General features: G+C 45.0%; 2 protein-coding genes across 2 annotated transcripts; both read right to left on the bottom strand.

Moving 5' to 3' along the window:
• Positions 1-1,245: 1,245 nt before the first annotated feature.
• On the bottom strand, positions 1,246-2,235 carry LOC146965725 (olfactory receptor 11A1-like). The gene has a single exon (XM_085765106.1). It carries the CDS (start codon positions 2,233-2,235, stop codon positions 1,246-1,248), a length of 990 nt encoding a protein of 329 aa, XP_085621232.1.
• Positions 2,236-6,771: 4,536 nt separating this feature from the next.
• On the bottom strand, positions 6,772-7,746 carry LOC146965726 (olfactory receptor 11A1-like). Its single transcript, XM_085765107.1, has one exon. It carries the CDS (start codon positions 7,744-7,746, stop codon positions 6,772-6,774), a length of 975 nt encoding a protein of 324 aa, XP_085621233.1.
• Between the last annotated feature and the right edge of the window lie 12,458 nt (positions 7,747-20,204).

Consider the following 20,204-nt stretch of genomic DNA (forward strand, 5'->3'; position numbering starts at 1 on the left):
AGAAAAAGGGGTGACACCAGTAGTGTTTGTAGTTGTCACAGTAACTGTACATCTCTTCTCTTTGGTCCCGTTGTTATCCCTGTTCCTGTTTACACTAAACGGCTGCTGCCGCAGTATACCTTCTGCGTTGTGTGATTCATGTGTGTCGTCCTCCATTGCTGGCGCAGACTGTTATTGAAAAATATTGGAGACAAGCTTGTGTTGACCTTCCTTTTCTCGAACTCAAAAATAAAATAACCATTGGTGATATAGCTTAACTTGACACATGCATGGGCGCAATTAAACCACTGTCCAAACGAAAGTCCACTGTTAATCAAAAAACTGATTTATTTTGTCCTTAGTATAGACAATTCCAAGTACAGCACTGCATGTCACGGTCAAAGAAATGTGTGCCTCAAAATCAGCAACACCTGTGGCTTGCTCATCCCAATCTAAAACTCCCCTGTGAAAAATTGGAGACCAATGAGTCTATTAAATAATGATGCAAATTTGCTATGAAACTATAAAACTAGGCTTAGATGATATCATTGATGAGGAACAATCAGGTTTTATGCCTGGTAGAAATATATGCAATAAGTTTGGATGGTTTTGGACATGATTGATTATAATGAATATATTCTAGCCAATTGTTTTATTTTATTTGTAAATTTTTACAAAATATTTGACACGAAAAGTCATCAATTTATGTTTAAAACTAGCTGTAAAAAGTTTTTTTATTACGTGGTATTATGGCAGTAGACAAGAGAGTTTAAATTGTCCCAACTGGCAGACGATACAATACTCTTTTTGCCCAATGAACATGAAGTAGCCAATAAACATTAATAAAGTTGAAAAATAGAGAAACACTCGGTTCATTTCAGCTTAGGCTAAATGATTAATTTGCAGTTTTCACTGGTATAAACCGGCATACTTAGATGTTTGTCAAACCGCAGGACAGAAGAAATGAAGTCTGTTAATAACATCTGATTGATCTGTGTTCACTCTTACTACAGTGTTAACATTGTTTATGAAAAAGATCACGCTATTTTCACCTTTAATTCCTACTTCATAATACAATGACATCATTTCTTCTCCAACACAACCAACAAATACTGACATGAGACATTTCTGTATTTAAAACATAAGACTCAAGAAAACAAAGAAGTGAAACATGATTCAGTGACAGTGAGCAACATTTTCTTGTGTGTGTTTGTAGTGACACAGCTGGACAGATTTTTATCATTCACACTGATCGATCATCGATCATCACTGTGCTCTGCCGCAGCTCAGCAGCCTCTTCACATGCACGAAGATCTCCTTCATCTTCAGCCCGTACACCACCGGGTTGAACAGGGTCGGAACCAGCAGCAGCACGATGGAGACCATGGAGGTGGCCCTGGTGACCCCGGTGACCCCGGCTCCGGCTCCGGCCTCCAGCCGCTGCAGCGCCATGTCCAGCGCCAGGGTGACGGAGAAGTTGATGAAGACGAGCAGGTGCGGCAGACAGGTGTTGAACGCTTTGCTACTGAAGGCGCGGGAGCTGCGCATACACATGGCGAGCACGTGGCCGTAGGAGAAGAACACAAATGCAATGGGAACAACCACGATGGCGGCAGTGGCAACAAAGCCATAAACACTGAGCAGCAGCACCGCTTTGCCGCCGCAGCTCAGGTTGACGAAGCTGTAGATGGTACAGTAGACTCTGTTAATCTGGAAGTGGCACAGCGGGATGCGCCACATCAACAGCGCTGCACCGCCAACCACCGCCGCGGGCAGCAGCCAGCACGTCAGCAGCAGCGCCGTCACAGCAGCAGGCGGCAGCAGCACGGCGTAGCGCAGTGGGCAGCAGATGGACAGGTACCGGTCCAGGGCCATGAAGGCCAGCAACAGGAAACTGGACCCACCCAGAGTATAAGCCACGAAGGCCTGAAACACGCAGGCGGCCGGGGTCAGCACCGAGGAGCGGCGGCCCGATGCCAGGTCCAGCAACAGCTTCGGGTAGATGGCCGCGCTGGCCGCCACCGAGTTGAGCAGCAGCGCGGCGATAAAGACGAACATGGGCCGGTGCAGGTTCCTCTGGGAGCAGATGACGTAGACGACCACCGTGTCACTGCCCAGCAGGAACAGGTAGACCAGCAGGAGGACCGCGAAGAAGAGCCACCTGTGGTCATACAGCTGCACGAGACCGACCAGAGTCAGTGAGCCTGACGTCACAGAGGTCACAGAGGTCACGTTGAGCTCAGGTGAACAACACATCTGGACAGAACCACAGCAGAACATGAATGTGTGAGACAGTCAGAACCAACAGGTAAACACCATCATCATCATCATCATCATCACCACCATCATCAGTGAACAGATGAACAGATAAACACATGTAAACAGCATTTAAACAGAAAAACAGGTGAACAGAAAAACAGATTAACAGGTGAACAGGTAAACTGGTGAATAGAAAAACAGGTGAATAAATAAACAGGCCAACAGATGAACAGGCAAATGAGTAAACAGAAAAAACAGGTCAACACATGAATAGGTAAACAGGTGAGCAAGTGAACATATAAACTGAGGAGCAGGTGAGCAGGTAAACAGATAAAACAGGTGAATAGATAAAATGGTGAACAGGTAAACAGGTGAATAGATAAACAGCTCAACAGATGAACAGGTCAACAGATGAAAAGGTGAACGACTGAACAGGTAAACAGAAAAACAGGTGAACAGAAAAACAGATTAACAGGTGAACAGATAAACTGGTGAAAGATGTGAATAAAAAAACCGGTGAACAGATTAACAGGTGAATAGATAAACTGGTGAATAGATGAACTCAACAGATAAACTGGTGAATAGATAAACTGGTGAATAGATGAACTGAACAGATAAACTGGTGAATAGAAAAACAGGTCAACAGGTGAACGAGTGAACAGGTGAATAGATAAACAGGTCAATAGATGAACAGACAAATGAGTGAACAGAAAAACAGGTGAACAGATGAATAGGTAAACAGGTGATCAGGTGAACAGATAAACTGAGGAGCAGGTGAACAAATAAACTGGTAAACAGATGAACAGGTAAACATAAAAGCAGGTGAACAGAAAAACAGATGAACAGGTGAACAGAACAGATAAACTGGTGAATAGAAAAACAGGTCAACAGATGAACAGGTAAACGAGTGAACAGGTGAACAGATAAACAGGTCAACAAGTGGACAGAAAAAACAGATGAACAGGTGAACAGGTAGACAGATGAACAGGTGAACTGATAAACAGTTGAGCAGGTGAACAGATGAGCAGGTTCTCCAGGTGAGGACACTGCTCCGTGTGTCCGTCTCCATCTTCTCTGCAGCTTTTATCAGCTGCTCTTCATCCTCAGTGGAGCTCATTAAACTCAGGCCAACTTGTCACTGTGTATATGATTCTCACCAGGCAGATTAACTTGACACAATCTGTGATTTATGTAGCTATGACATTAAAGCTAACAGTTAAATATAGTTAGTGTTAGTGAACACAGCACCACACCTTGTCATTAATACAATGTAAAGACTTAATCTGATTCAGAGAGAAAAGCAGATCAGTTCTCAAATCAGTGAAATCCTTCCCGCTGGCTCACCACCCGTGGGAGGGTTCAGAAGGGGTTGGTGGCCTTTGATTTGGGTGACGGTCGTGGGCGTGGGCCCCGACCACCCACTCCCTGGACAATGACTCTGGGCTATGGGGACATGGAATGTCACCTCGCTTGGGGGGAAAGAGCCTGAGCGAGTGCAGGAGATCAAGCAGTACCAGCTAGAGATAATTTGGCTCACCTCGATGCACAGTCTGGGCACTGGATCCCAACTCCTTGAGAGAGGCTGGACTCTCTACTACTCTGAAATCGCAAGAGGTGGCGACCTGGTGTGGGCTTGTTTGTAGCTCCACAGCTCAGCTGTCATGAGTTGGAGTTCTCCCCGGTGAACGAGAGGGTTGCTTCCCTGCGCTTTCAGGTTGGGATAGGTCTCTCACTGTTGTTTCAGCCTACGGGCCAAACAGCAGTGCAGTGTACCCGGCCTTCAACTGGGGAGTCCAGTTGTACTTTGGGACTTCAAAGCTCACGTGGGTTACACACCTCCGAGAGAACTACGACCAGATCCCGAGGGAGGCTGAGTGGACCATGTTCTCCACTTCCATTGTTGGTTGTTGGCTGTTTAAAGCTGTGGCCGTAAGGACTCGGGTGCCTGCTGTGGTGGCAATCCCCAAACCTAGTGGTGGACACCGGAAGTAAGGGATGTCGTCAAGCTGAAGAAGGAGTCCTATCGAGCCTGGTTGGCTCAAGGGACTCCTGAGGCAGCTGACAGGTACCAGCAGGCCAAGCGTGCGGTAGCTCGGGCAGTGTCACGAAAGCAAAACTCGGGAGCTCATGGAGGCCATGGCGGAGGACTACCGGTCGGCCTTGACAAAATTCTGGCAAACTATCCGACGCCTCAGGAGGGGGAAGCCAACACTGTTTACAGTGGATGTGGGGAGTTGTTGACCTCGAATGGGGACATTGTCGAGCGGTGGAAGGAATACTTCGAGGATTTCAATCCCACTGACATGCCTTCCGTAGAGGAAGCAAAGGCTGGGGACTCAGAGATTGATTGATTCATCTCTCAAGCTTTAGTCACTGAGATAGTTTAGAAGCTCCTAAGTGTCAAGGCACCGGGGTGTGGATGGGATCTGCCCTGAGTACCTGAAGTCTATGGATGTTGCGAGGCTTCTTGGTTGACATGCCTCCGCAGTATTGCGTCATCCCATCACGGACACGGACTCATTCCCATAGAGACGGCTACAGCCTCTACTTCGAGGGTCTTGTCGTTGAAAAGCTCGACTCTGACATCCTGGCTGGAATTACCTTCATGGAAAAGAATGACGTCTCCATCAGACCAGCCAAACACCAAATATGCTTGGGTGAGGATACCTACAGCAATGGCATCCTCCACACACCAATGGACAGGCATGCCGTGGAACATGCATACGTATTCCGGGCTATACAAATAAAATTGTCTTGCCACTTTAAAGGATACAATGATGCCGTGGGCCCATTCCAGGCCAGGGTGACCTGTCCTGCCCCCACAACGCAAGGAGAGGGTCCCACAGTACTCCAGGGGTCAGCTGCAAGAGCTCCAGGCTCAGTTCGACGTGTTGGAGGGCATGGGTGTCTTCGGGAAGCGCAAGGATGTCGACATCAAAGTGGAATATGTTAATCCTTCATTCCTCATCAAGAAGCCTGGCGGTGGTTTTCGCCTTGTCACAGCATTCGCAGATGTCGGTCGGTACAGTAAATCCCAACCCTCCCTGGTGCCTGATGTTGACTCCTTCTTGTGCCTCATAGCCCAATGGAAGTACATCATCGCCACAGACCTAACCAAAGCCTTTTACCAGATCCCTTTGTCCAGAGACTCATGGAAGTACTGTGGGGTTGTCACGCCCTTCGAGGGTGTCCGTGTGTACATGCGGAGTGCTATGGGCATGTCGGGGTCCGAGACAGTGATGGAGGAGTTGGCATGCAGAGTCTTTGGAGACCTCCTTGAACAGGGCCATGTGGCCAAGGTGGCAGATGACCTGTATTGCGGCACGAACACTCTCAAGGACTTGCTAACTGTCTGGAGGCGGGTTCTTTCTGCCCCACAACGCTGTGATCTTGCAGGTCTGTTAGGTAGCCGTGGTAGTTGTGGTACCTGATGTTCCATGGTATTTTTGCTGTGCTGTTAGAGGTCGGAGGGGGCCTCTTTGTTTTGTAAGAAAAAGGGGTGACGCCAGTAGTGTTTGTAGTTGTCACAGTAACCGTACATCTCTTCCCTTTGGCCCCGTTGTTATCCCTGTTCCTGTTTACACTAAACGGCTGCTGCCGTACTATACCTTCTGCGTTGTGTGATTCATGTGTGTCGTCCTCCATTACTGGCGCAGACTGTTATTGAAAAATATTGGAGACAAGCTTGTGTTGACCTTCCTTTTCTCGAACTTAAAAATAAAATAAAATAAAATAACCATTGGTGATATAGCTTAACTTGACACATGCATGGGCGCAATTAAACCACTGTCCAAACGAAAGTCCACTGTTAATCAAAAAAATGATTTATTTTGTTCTTAGTATAGACAATTCCAAGTACAGCACTGCATGTCACGGTCAAAGAAATGTGTGCCTCAAAATCAGCAACACCTGTGGCTTGCTCATCCCAATCTAAAACTCCCCTGTGAAAAATTGACCAATGAGTCTATTAAATAATGATGCAAATTTGCTATGAAACTATAAAACTAGGCTTAGATGATATCATTGATGAGGAACAATCAGGTTTTATGCCTGGTAGAAATATATGCAATAAGTTTGGATGGTTTTGGACATGATTGATTATAATGAATATATTCTAGCCAATTGTTTTATTTTATTTGTAAATTTTTACAAAGTATTTGACACGAAAAGTCATCAATTTATGTTTAAAACTAGCTGTAAAAAGTTTTTTTATTACGTGGTATTATGGCAGTAGACAAGAGAGTTTAAATTGTCCCAACTGGCAGACGATACAATAATCTTTTTGCTATTGCTATCTATTTTGTTATTTTCACCTTTAATTCCTACTTCATAATACAATGACAACATTTCTTCTCCAACACAACCAACAAATACTGACATGAGACATTTCTGTATTTAAAACATAAGACTCAAGAAAACAAGGAAGTGAAACATGAGTCAGTGATCAGTGACAGTGAGCAACATTTTCTTGTGTGTGTTGTAGTGACACAGCTGGACAGATGTTTATCAGTCACACTGATCGATGATCGATAATCACTGTGCTGTGCCGCAGCTCAGCAGCCTCTTCACATGCACGAAGATCTCCTTCATCTTCAGCCCGTACACCACCGGGTTGAACAGGGTCGGAGCCAGCAGCAGCATGATGGAGACCATGGAGGTGGCCCTGGTGACCCCGGTGGCTCCGGCTCCAGCCTCCAGCCGCTGCAGCGCCATGTCCAGCGCCAGGGTGACGGAGAAGTTGATGAAGACGAGCAGGTGCGGCAGACAGGTGTTGAGCGCTTTGCTGCTGAAGGCGCGGGAGCTGCGCAGACACACGGCGAGCACGCGGCCGTAGGAGAAGAACACGAATGCGATGGGAACGACCACGATGGCGGCAGTGGCAACAAAGCTATAAACGCTGAGCAGCAGCACCGCTTTGCCGTTGCAGCTCAGGTTGACGAAGCTGTAGATGGTACAGTAGACTCTGTTAATCTGGAAGCGGCACAGCGGGATGCGCGACATCAGCAGCGCTGCACCACCAACCACCGCTGCGGGCAGCAGCCAGCACGTCAGCAGCAGTGCCGTCACAGTGGCAGGCGGCAACAGCACGGCGTAGCGCAGCGGGCAGCAGATGGACAGGTACCGGTCCAAGGCCATGGAGGCCAGCAACAGGAAACTGGACCCACCCAGAGTATAAGCCACGAAGGCCTGAAACACGCAGGCGGCCGGGGTCAGCTCTGAGGAGCGGCGGCCCGATGCCAGGTCCAGCAGCAGCTTCGGGTAGACCACCGCACTGCCGACCACTGAGTTGAGCAGCAGCGCGGCGATAAAGACGAACATGGGCCGGTGCAGGTTCCTCTGGGAGCAGATGACGTAGACGACCACCGTGTCACTGCCCAGCAGGAACAGGTAGACCAGCAGGAGGACCGCGAAGAAGAGCCACCTGTGGTCATACAGCTGCACGAGACCGACCAGAGTCAGTGAGCCTGACGTCACAGAGGTCACGTTGAGCTCAGGTGAACAACACATCTGGACAGAACCACAGCAGAACAGGAGTGTGTCAGACAGTCAGAACCAACAGGTAAACACCATCATCATCATCATCATCATCAGTGAACAGAGAGCAGGTAAATAGATAAATAGGTGAACAGATGAACAGAAAAACAGGTGAGCAGGTGAACAGGTGAGGACCCTGTTCCGTGTGTCCGTCTCCGTCTCCGCTGCAGCTTTTATCAGCTGCTCTTCATCCTCAGTGGAGCTCATTAACCTCAGGTCACCTTCGTCTTCATCACTCTGTCCTAACGAACACCTCAGGTCACCAACTCCTTAATGAGCTGAACAACTCAAGTAATGATGTCAATAATTAAACAGACATGAAGTGATGAGCTCAGTTTAATGAAGAGACAGTGTGTGTGTGTGTTTAGACTGCACTGACTCCACCTGTTGTCATAACACACACAAACAAACAGTGGATGCTGTTTTTGATGTTTTCTTATTAAGATAGATAGATAGATAGATAGATAGATAGATAGATAGATAGATAGATAGATAGATAGATAGATAGATAGATAGATAGATAGATAGATAGATAGATAGATAGATAGATAGATAGATAGTGACATCATCTCCAAATCTTGCACTGAAGACGTGGAATATCTGACCTTGCGCTGCCGGCCGTTTTACCTGCCTAAAGAGTTACAGTGTATCATTGTGTGTGTTGTGTACATCCCCCCCTCAGCCAAGGAGGAGGCTGCACTGAAGGAGCTGCACAACATGATCAATAAACATGAAAATCACTATCCAGACGCTGCTTTTATTATTGTTGGGGACTTTAATCACTGTAATCTCAGGAAAAATCTACCTAAACTACACCAGTTTGTAGATTTTCCCACAAGAGAAGACAGAATACTAGACCACCGCTACAGCAACATCAGACGGGCATATACAGCTGCACCAAAGCCCCACTTCGGAAAATCTGATCACTTGGCTATCCTGCTGAAGCCCATCTATACCAAAAAACTGAAAGCAAACTCTGTTACAGTTAAAACAATAAACACCTGGACTGACAGTGCACAAGCCAGCCTGCAAGGTTGCTTGGAAGCCACAGACATGAACATTTTTAAGACGGCCACCAACAGCATTCATGAATATACAGAGACTGTCAGTGACTACATAGGATGGTGCACTTCCATCTGCGTTCCCACCAGAACTGTGCGCATTTATCCGAATCAAAAGCCATGGTTTAATTCGGACATACGCAAGAAAATCAGGAAGAGGTGTGATGCTTTCAGGTCCGAAGATAGGGAGGAATACAAGAAAGCCCGATATGAGCTGCAAAGGACCATAAGAGCTGCGAAGAGGGCACACTCCCAGAAACTTGAAAGTTTCTACCTCAATAACAACACTCGCAGTATGTGGCAGGGAATCCAAGCTGTCACTAACTACAAGAAAAAGTCAGGCAGCATGGACACTCGGGACGCCAACCTCCCAGATCATCTCAACAGTTTTTATGCAAGATTTGACCAGCAGACTACCAACATCCCCCTACAATCCCCACATGATGCTGAGGACACAGTTCTCCAGGTGACACACACACACAGGTCTTAAAGGCTCTGAAAAAGGTAAACCCCCGCAAAGCAGCGGGACCTGACGGTGTTCCTCCCAGAGTACTCAGAACCTGTGCTGAACAACTTGCAGGTGTATACACAGACATCTTCAACACATCACTTTCACTAGTCCCCAAAAAGCCAGACACATCCACCCTCAATGATTACAGGCCAGCAGCACTAACATCCGTCGCTATGAAATGCCTGGAAAAGCTGGTCCTCTCTCACATAAACTCTGTAGTTCCAGACACTTCTGATCCATTCCAGTTCGCCTATCGCCCCAACAGGTCGGTGGATGATGCTGTGAGCCTAGCTCTCCACTACTCCCTTCAACACCTGGATCGACAAGGAACGTATGTCAGGATGCTGTTTCTGGATTACAGCTCTGCTTTCAATACTATCCGGCCAAGCAAGCTGATGGAGAAACTGACAGACTTTGGTGTCCCTATGCCCACCCGTAACTGGATACTGGACTTCCTGATTGAAAGACCACAAGTGGTGAGGATTGGGGGCCGAGTCTCAGCGGAACTCACAATCAGCACAGGTACACCACAGGGCTGTTGCCTCAGTCCAAAACTCTTTACTCTGTATACCAATGACTGTGTCTCCACCCAAAACAGCACCGTCATCATAAAATATGCTGACGACACAACCATCCTGGGGCTCATCAAGGGGGGGGGATGAATCTGGTTACAGAAGTCAGGTGGACAACATCATTGCCTACGGTGAGGAGAACGAGCTCATCTTAAATGTGAACAAAACAAGGGAGATAGTGATGGACTTCCGGAAGAAATCTCCCCCTCTGCAGGCTCTCTTCATTAAAGGGACTGAGGTGGAGAGGGCTGACAGCCACAAGTTTCTGGGTCTGCAGGTAACATCAAAACTGAGCTGGACGACACACACTGCTAACACAGTGAAAAAGGCCCAGAAACGGATGTATTACATCAGACTGCTGAGGAAGGCGGGGCTGAGCTGTCAGCCTCTCACCCTAGCCTACAGAGGACTAATAGAGAGCATTCTCACCACAGGCATCACCGTATGGTACGACAACACAACACAGGCAGAGAGAAGAGCTCTCCAGAGAGTCATCAAGACTGCTGAGAGAGCTATTGGGACTAAACTTCCATCCATGGACACTCTCTACTCTCAGCACGAAAAGAGCGAAGAAAATCATGAGAGACACCTCCCACCCCGCTCATCCTCTATTCAGACACAAACAATCAACACACAATCTCAGACACAATCGAGCAGACAGTATAATCACACACCGTATGTACTTACATTGTAAATACATAGTGTATTTTGGTGTACTTCCAGGTCCTTGTTACACTTGTAATAGAATGCTTGTGCAAAGAGAGAGGCCACTTTGGCATTTCTTATTACAAGTGTAACAAGGACCTGTAAGTACACCAAAATACACTATGTATTTACAATGTAAGTACATGTTATTACATATGGTTACATAGGTAATTACACTGTAATTAATTAGGTAGATACACAGGAACAAGGACCCCTTAAAATAAAGTGTTACACAACAGCACTGACATCACTCCTGCACTTTACATAATATGGCAGCTTTACTTCTTTTAATTGTGTCTTTTGTCTTTAAATGTTATTTATTTATAGGCTATTTTGTTGTTGTTGCTATTTGTTGAATTGACTCACTATTGTTTTTAACAAGTTTTTAAAACCTTTTTAACAATCTTTTATCTGACCTGGGGGGACATCTGCACAAGAATTCCTATTGTACCCAGCTTGCTGTGTACAAAATGGCAAAATAAATTTCTTGATTCTTGAGATAGATAGATAGATAGATAGATAGATAGATAGATAGATAGATAGATAGATAGATAGATAGATGTACTTTATTAATCCCGAGGGAAATTCAAATGTGGTCAACTGCTCACATAGAACCAGTCACACACAGTACGACAATGAAAACAGATTATAAATAGCTAAAAATAATAAATAATTATAGCTGCTGCGCAGCAATGGTCGGGGCCGGGCAATTTTCTTTTATAGAAAAATTGGGCAATTTGGAAGTGAAAGGTGCAAAGCCGTAGCACATGGTTGATTTGTTATGAATTTATTTTCAAAGTTTTGAAATTTAGATACATGCTGTAACGCCACCATCAGGACTATTGTCTTGTGTTACTAGCTGGCAACATCATCATCATTACCCTTGCTGGGGCTTAAACCCACAACCTCTGGCACCAACAACCAGCTCCTAACTCACTGAGCTAATGGGCTCTTTGCACAGCATTGGACAACCTGATTAATTCAGGTGTGTCTGACCATTGTGACTACTCAGACACACCTGGGTTAATCAGTTTGTCCAATAATGTAAGACAGGAAACAAAGGAGCAGCATTAAGTTCAGGAAGTAGTGGAGCTGTGCAAAGAGCCCATAGTCTGGAAGTGAGTCCTGGTGTGTGACTTCTCAAATAGACTCAGGGAGTCAAAGCCAGGCAGCAGTTGTCAAAATGTCAGAAATACAGTTATCTAAACAAAAATCTGATATTACATTAATTGCATTTAGATAGCATGGAAATGTTGGTGATTTGTTTTGAACAATAAGTGTTTTGCATCATAAGATAAAATCTGATGTTTAAAAATGCCACTCTTACATTGACTGCAGTTGTTCCCATGAGAGCAGATTTAAAATGTATTTAGCAAGAATTGACCCTTTGTCAAGCCCCCCCCCCCCACGGTTACTGTTGCTAGGTTGGACAAACAATGGTCACGGAAGGGTTAACTCCCATTGGAAACCATTGAAAATTAGGCAGAAATTACTTGTAAGGAAAATTTGAATTAACTTATAAATCAGAAAAATTGTGTCTGTGATAGAAGACAGACGTGGCTAAAGAGCGATTCAACGGGCATTACCTGACTATTCCGAAAAGTGGGGGAAAATCTTTGTTTTGGTCACTCACTAGCTAGTAGCTAACGACGCTAGCTAACGTTAGCTACAAGCTAACGCTTAATCTCCGCCGATCTCCCGTTTCTCCTCAAAGTTCAAAAGACATTAGCAGCGGTAATGTTACATTTGCTAGATAACTTTGAAGGTGTTAGATCTTCTCTGTCTATGAACATGACCAGAGAGTGGACTGGAGAATGAATGAGCTTTAATAGTTCTTTAGTACAGCCAGGGAAAACGGGCTCACTTCTCATGAGGACTGCACAACAACAACAACAACAACAAACAAAACTTTGCAGTTAACCCCTGACCTATGCCTAGAGCTCCCCCTAGTGGACCACCCCCAAACCCTACTATTAAGCTCAACAAACAGAAGGTTAAAGTAATATGTTATACGCTAGGGATCCACTGGCGTCAATACGATTTCTTGCCGGACGCGACGCGTGTCCGGCAACGGACGCGCGTCCGTTGCCGCGTCCGTTGCCGCGGCTGCACTGCAGATGTTTCCGCATAGAACGTAAACAACCAACAAAAACGATTCCCTCTTTAATTTCTTATTTTGGAGGGAGAAGTCATATCTATAAATAAAAAAAAATGTTGAGCGGTCATTTTAGTCATGAATCCAAGACGAAGACTGATCATTGCGCTGCTTTACCTGTGGAGGAGGCGCCGACCTCACCACTGGGTCCACCCCATCCTTCTTGGTCGGCAGCAGCACGGAGAGTACCACCGGCTGGTGATGGAGCTCCGACTGGACGAAGACCGGTTCCAGCAATATTTCCGGCTGCCCAGGGAGCTTTTTGATGACCTGTTGATGCGAGTGGGACCTCGGATCACCAGGATGGACACCCATTTGCGGCTGGCAATTAACCCCGCTCAGCGCCTGGCTATCTGTCTACGGTAGTTTTTCTTTATTAATTTTGAATTCGAATTTATTCCCCCGGTGATTTATTATAATATTGTATTATTACAATAATAAATCAATTAAGTAATTTAGCATGATTAACCCAGGGCAATTTATAACGGATGCATTTCAATGCCTTTCCAATGCTACTTTTTATTTACATTTTTGGTCCTGAGTAGCCTACAGCTTGAACCAGTGAAAAAATATGAAATATTTATATATAATATAATATAATATAATATAATATAATATAATATAATATAATATAATATACATATATTATTTATATTATATGTAAATAATGTTAACCTCTATTGTGTTTCACAGATACCTTGCTACAGGGGATTCGTTTAAGACGATAGCGTTCAGCTACAGGGTGGGTCACTGCACTGTAGGGAGAGTGGTGAGAGAGGTGACAGCTGCCATCTGGGAGGTCCTGCTGCCTGACTTCATGCCAGCACCATCCATGGAAGACTGGCGTGGGATTGCAGAAGGGTTCAGCCATCGCTGGAACTTCCCTCACTGCATTGGTGCTGTGGACGGGAAGCATGTCGTCATCCAGGCCCCACACAACTCTGGTTCCCTGTATTATAATTACAAGGGAACCTTCTCTATTGTGTTGATGGCAGTGGTCGATGCCCATTATCTATTCAGGGTCATCGATGTGGGGGCATATGGCAGGACGAGTGATGGCGGATCCCTGCACAACTCTGCCTTTGGAGAGGGCCTGAGAGACGGCACCCTGGACCTCCCAGAAGATGCCATCATCCCAGGGTCCGAGCACCGTGGACCAATGCCACATGTCTTTGTTGGAGATGAGGCATTCCCACTTCGCCGGAACCTCATGTGCCCTTTCCCTGGCCAACGCCTCCCTGCAGCACACCGTGTGTTCAACTACCGCCTCAGTCGTGCCAGGTTAGTGGTGGAATGCAGTTTTGGCATTTTGTCTTCGCAGTGGAGAATGTACAGGAGAGTGATAGGTGCCAGCCCCACCACTGCTGAGTCATGTGTCAGAGCCACCTGCATTCTGCACAACTACCTGCGCGTCATGACCCTGCAGAGGAGGCACAGGGCTGCTGGTTACAGGGAGTCAGGAGGTGGTGGCAGCAATGAGAGTCTTTAGGGGATATCAAGGCTGGCATCAAACAACGCCACACGGGAGGCCTTGAGACTGAGAGCGCAGTTCACCTCCTACTTCAGTGAAGAAGGCACCGTCCCCTGGCAGATCCAGCCGTAAGACTCCAGAACCAGCTGGCAGCTGCATGACACAACGGCTCTTTTAAGAGCCACCTTCATTTCTCTTTAAAGGCAAAATTCCAAAGTTGCACAAGCATTACATCAAGCCTTCCTATAAATTCCTACAAATTAAACACTAAAATGCTACTTCAAATGACAAGTGTTATGCATTATGAAAACATAATGACATGAAACATACATTTTTCTGACATGATACAAATGTTTTGGATAGGGGAAAACCTCTTCCATAGACACCTATAGAAATATACTGTCTGCAACTGGAGGTTGTTACTGTTTAGAAATACCGTAGTCTTTGAATCTTCATGAACACTACCAAGGCTAATTTGTTGCTATCCATACCATTTTCTGTAGATCAAAGCAGGTGCTGACCCATAATATGTGTAGGAGCCAATAAAAGTTTTTGTTGATTAACTTGTGTTTTGTCATTATGTGAGTGAGTGAGTGTGTGTGTGTGTGACTAGGTGTGTCTAGCCCCATCTGGTGGGCACCAGTGAGGAGGGTGGAGCCGGAGGAGCAGAGAGGCCTTAAAACCAAGCAGCACTGCATCCAGGCGTGGTTGGGAAAGGCAACAAGTTTTCGATCGTTCTGAGGCCTGCAATCCTGCCCTAATCCCAGTTCTTACGTTACGTTATGTTTTGTTGATCAATCTAAAGCACTGTATTTACAATAAATGGTCAAAAAGGGACCAACTGGAACATTTTCTCATAGTCATTTTTCAACCAACTACATGTGTCAAGCTTAAAGTGAAATTCCGGCGTAAGTGTAAACCATGGTCAAACACACCGTAACACCGAGTTAGACCCCCCCTCGAGAGATCAATTTGCCCGACCGCTACATTCACGAGATCCACCAACTTCAGCAAATACCGCAATATCGCCACACACGGCGCTGTCCGGATCCACTGTCTGACCGCAACCAAAACGCCACCATTTGCCCAAAATAATGCTCAGAACTGCACCAAATGTCATCAATAGTACACACAGGGTCCCAGCACGTAGTACGAGTTGTCAAACATCTGCTAGCTTTGCCTGTTTTCTTTAGCAAGGAGATGCAACTCAACTCACCTACTTCTCCTCCGGGAGCCGCTCGTTCGTGAGGAAGCCCTGACGAGTCGATCACCGAGTGCACCGGAGTTCCGCAGCTCAATCAACAATTACCTCATGGAAATACAATCAGAGTTTTTTTTTTTTATATCTTGCATATCATTTTATAACTATTATTATCGAGTGCTGGCCACGATATAGGCGCAAATGAGCATTTTTAAGAGCTGCGGAACTCCGGTGCACTCGGTGATCGACTCGTCAGGGCTTCCTCACGAACGAGCGGCTCCCGGAGGAGAAGTAGGTGAGTTGAGTTGCATCTCCTTGCTAAAGAAAACAGGCAAAGCTAGCAGATGTTTGACAACTCGTACTACGTGCTGGGACCCTGTGTGTACTATTGATGACATTTGGTGCAGTTCTGAGCATTATTTTGGGCAAATGGTGGCGTTTTGGTTGCGGTCAGACAGTGGATCCGGACAGCGCCGTGTGTGGCGATATTGCGGTATTTGCTGAAGTTGGTGGATCTCGTGAATGTAGCGGTCGGGCAAATTGATCTCTCGAGGGGGGGTCTAACTCGGTGTTACGGTGTGTTTGACCATGGTTTACACTTACGCCGGAATTTCACTTTAAGTCCGAACCAGCCACCAAAAGGAGTGATTAAAATTGCTTCTAAAATATGTGCACTTTGTCCATAATTTTGTGTACACATACAGTGTGTCATTTACCTCATGCATCTATTATGTGCGTTCTAGCTTTATATTTCTTGTATATTATTTATTTATTTATTATGATTATATTTATATTTCTTATATATCAATCACTGCATAAATCAAATCCATATATTATTTATTTATTTATTATATATGATTATATTTCTTATATATCAATCACTGCATAAATCAAATCCACCAACCATGATACCACATTTTACCCAGGGGGCAAAATCCCAGTTTTTTGAAAAACGGACACGGAGCGTTGTAAAAGGTTTGACACCAGAAATGATATCTAGGAACTTCAAGGATTAAAACCTGGGTGGACAACCCGGTCAACTAGCTGCTGGAAAGCTACAGGGGGCCAAAACCCCTTTCTGGGGTCATTTTGCTGGCGAAATGATGTAAATGCAAATATTTAGGAACTACAATGGCATAAATAGTCATACAACTATAACATTTGGCAGAGAGTATCTTGACACATAGAGGGAGGCATGAAAAAAAGATTCTGGGGTTTGTTGCAACTCGATTTTAAGATATCACCCTCAACATCCCAAAAAAGACCAAAAAAAGTACTGTTCGCCTGACAAATTCTCATGAAAATTATTATTTTTCAGCACTTTATGGAGAATATCTATGCTTAACATATATATATAAAATTTCCTTAATTCATAAGCTTCCATTTGAGTCCAAGATAGCCTTTCTACTAGCTACTGGAAAGCTACAGGCTGTCTCCAAACAATGCAACACCTATTGTGAAAAACTCCATGTTAACTGGCATGATCAGAAACCATTCTATTTCTGGTCTCCCCAAAGTGAACAGATAGATAGAGAAGACCGTTGGCCACAGCAAGTGGGGCTTTTGAGATAGAAAGGCTAGCTTGGTTTCAAATGGAAGCTTATGAATTAAGGAAATTTTCTATATACATGTTAAGCATAGATATTCTCCATAAAGTGCTGAAAAATAATAATTTTCATGAGAATTTGTCAGGCGAACAGTACTTTTTTTGGTCTTTTTTGGGATGTTGAGGGAGATATCTTAAAATTGAGTTGCAACAAACCCCAGAATCTTTTTTTCATGCCTCCCCCTATGTGTCAAGATACTCTCTGCCAAATGTTATAGTTGTATGACTATTTATGCCATTGTAGTACCTAAATATGTGCATTTACATCATTTTGCCAGCAAAATGACCCCAAAACGGGGTTTTAGCCCCCTGTATCTTTCCAGCAGCTAGTTGACCGGGTTGTCCACCCAGGTTTTAATCCTTCAAGTTCCTAGATATCATTTCTGGTGTCAAACCTTTTACAACGCTCCGTGTCCGTTTTTTTGCTTTGCCCCCTGGGTATTTATGGGAATTAATAATATAATCCAAACCATTTACGGTAATCAATAAAAAAAATTTATTTCTCAATTTCAATTTCATCTTTCTTGAACAAAACAAAGACACATACTGATGCTGACCACATAACAAATGTCAGACATGTGTAACATAACAATAATTTGAACAATTTGAACAACAATTGGTGGAACAACAATTTCATGTATCACTGCCTGCCTGCCCAGCCTCGTACAGCATCCTGTACATACTGAATTTCATGTCCTCCTTCTTGGAGTTGGGCAGGCGCCTCAATAACGGCAGGAGGGACAAAAAGAACAGCTCGTCCTCATCCACTGTGGACAGAGCTGCTTGGGGTGGGTGGGTGGGTGGGCGGAGTCGCTGGAGGTGGGCGGCTTTCCTGCAGTACTTCCAGGAGCTCCCTCTGAAAGCTGGTCATGGTTTTGGCACTCCTCTTCCTCGCTGGTGGTCTAAACTCCGGCGTGCTTGGCGGGCCCGGAAAGACTTCCCCAGCAGGCTCTGACACAGCAGGAGATGGTGGCAAAATGCCTATCTCCTGCAGGTCAAGAGTTGGGAACTCCTCAAATGTATTGGATGCAGGGGATGCAGGGGGTGCGGGTTCAGGGGATGCAGGTGCAGAGGGTGGGGGGGCGGATGGGCTGGGAGGTGGTGGTGGACTGGGAAGTGAATGGGTGGGTGGGTTTATAGACGGGGGAGGTCTGCGGGGCAAGTTGGAGGTTGTCGCCCGGGCCTCTACAAATGGGGCGAGAAACCCCATCACCCCCATGTACCGCCACGGCCTTCTGGCAGAAGCCTCTGCCCCACTCCTCAGCTCCTCCTTCTCCTTCTTCCTGAGCTTCATATATACATCTCTGAGGCTCTTCCAACGATCCCTACAGACTTGCGCTGATGAAGAAAACAATAATATTAATATTAATAATAAGGCAGTCCATATGGTATATATTTGAACTTTTTTTTTTAATCTAGATTTCTCAGAGATTTTTACCTGTCCACTTGAGTGGACATCATGTGTTTATGTTTTCAACTGAATATGTACTGTATTAAGAATAATACATTAATAACATAGTAATAGTTTTTGTTTTTTTGACAAACCAATTAATACAATAACATAAGAAAATCTGAAAACTATACAAAAATAATACAGCTTAAATTACTGCAACTCCAATTGAGATTTATTCTTTATTGTTATTATATTCTGTGTTATAAACTGTTTTGTCTGTATACAAAATCTATTGCACGTCTGCCCAGCCTGGGTGAGGGAGTGGGACCCATCCTCTATTGCTCATCCTTGTTTTTTTCCTGTTAAAAGCTGTGTAAAGCCCTATGAGACAAACTGTTTGTAAAAATGGGCTATAAAAATAAAATGGCCTTGCCTATTATTTTTTGTTTTTGTTATTATCCCCTCCTTGTGCTCAATTATGTCTGGATGTATTCCTAATTGGACACAAATGAATGGGTTTATGACTTGTAGATGATTAAAAAGGTTGTCATCCTAGCTAGCATAGCAAAACTTACAGTGGGTTACTGACTGTTGCCCACTCAACTGTACAATAAAACACTTAAACACTTTATTGTATGTCATTTACACCCACCATCTTCTCCAACAACGTCGGACACCTTTTTCCACGCCTCATTTTTTTTTTCCGTGTTTCTATAGGACTCCAAACTTGGGTCATATATGACGGGATAGCTGGACACGGCTATAATTAGCTTGTCTTCCATTTTGGGAGGGAAAATCAAAACAACTTACGTCATGATAGGCCTCCCTCCATCTCGCTCCCCATTGGACAGTGACCCTGCGTCGGACGCGTTCATTTGCATAAAGTTGAGCTCCGGTCAACTTTTGGACGCGCCGCAACTGCTCGAACGGACGCGCCGCGTACCCAGAATGCTTTGCGAGCGCGTCGTTAACGGTTCGACGCGTCCCATAGAAAATGAACTGGCAGCCGCGTCGCGTCGGACGAAACGAACGCCAGTGGATCCCAGGCGATACAGTACACATTGGCTAAGTAGCCTTGATGTCTTAGGTTTGGGGAATGGGATAAAAATGACTCCAGGAATATGTTCCAGATATCGTGAGTTGCTATTGCAGGAACCCCAGACACACATTTTAACCATATTGAAAAATTATTTTAGTAGTTTTTACTAAAAAATTGCTGTCTACCTATCTGGTTTCATAGGGTTTCATTCCAGGGTTGTCCAACCTTAGAATGTTGTGCAACATGTGACATGGGGAGAAGCGCTCTGATTGGTGGATCAGCAGACCAATCAGAAGGCCAACAAAGGGTCAATTGGATGGTATATGTTTACAGTACTGTTAAAGGTCAAAAGGTTTCATGCACTGTAGGCAGACATTAAGTTTAAGAGGCTGGTACACTAACAAAGTTGGCATGGTGGGATTCGAACCAGTGACCTTGTGGTTGGGAAGCAGCCACCTTACCGCTGGACTTGAAGCGTTGAGACTTTTATGAAAGTCAGATTATTCATTGATTCACACTAATAATAATAAAGAAAATGGCTGACACAAACAACAATAGTGTGAATGCTGGAAGAAAATGGCGGACACAAACAACATTCAGCATTCACACTAATAATACAGTCAATGGTTGGCGCTGGGCAAGTTTTTTTTTTCCTTTTTAAATTTAAAGGCATGCTGTGACACTAGCATTGAGGATATCTGGTATTTTAATGTGTCC

The sequence above is a fragment of the Trachurus japonicus genome, chromosome 21, assembly GCF_045865225.1.
Source record: "Trachurus japonicus isolate A0001 chromosome 21, Traja_1.0".
NCBI lineage: Eukaryota > Metazoa > Chordata > Actinopteri > Carangiformes > Carangidae > Trachurus > Trachurus japonicus.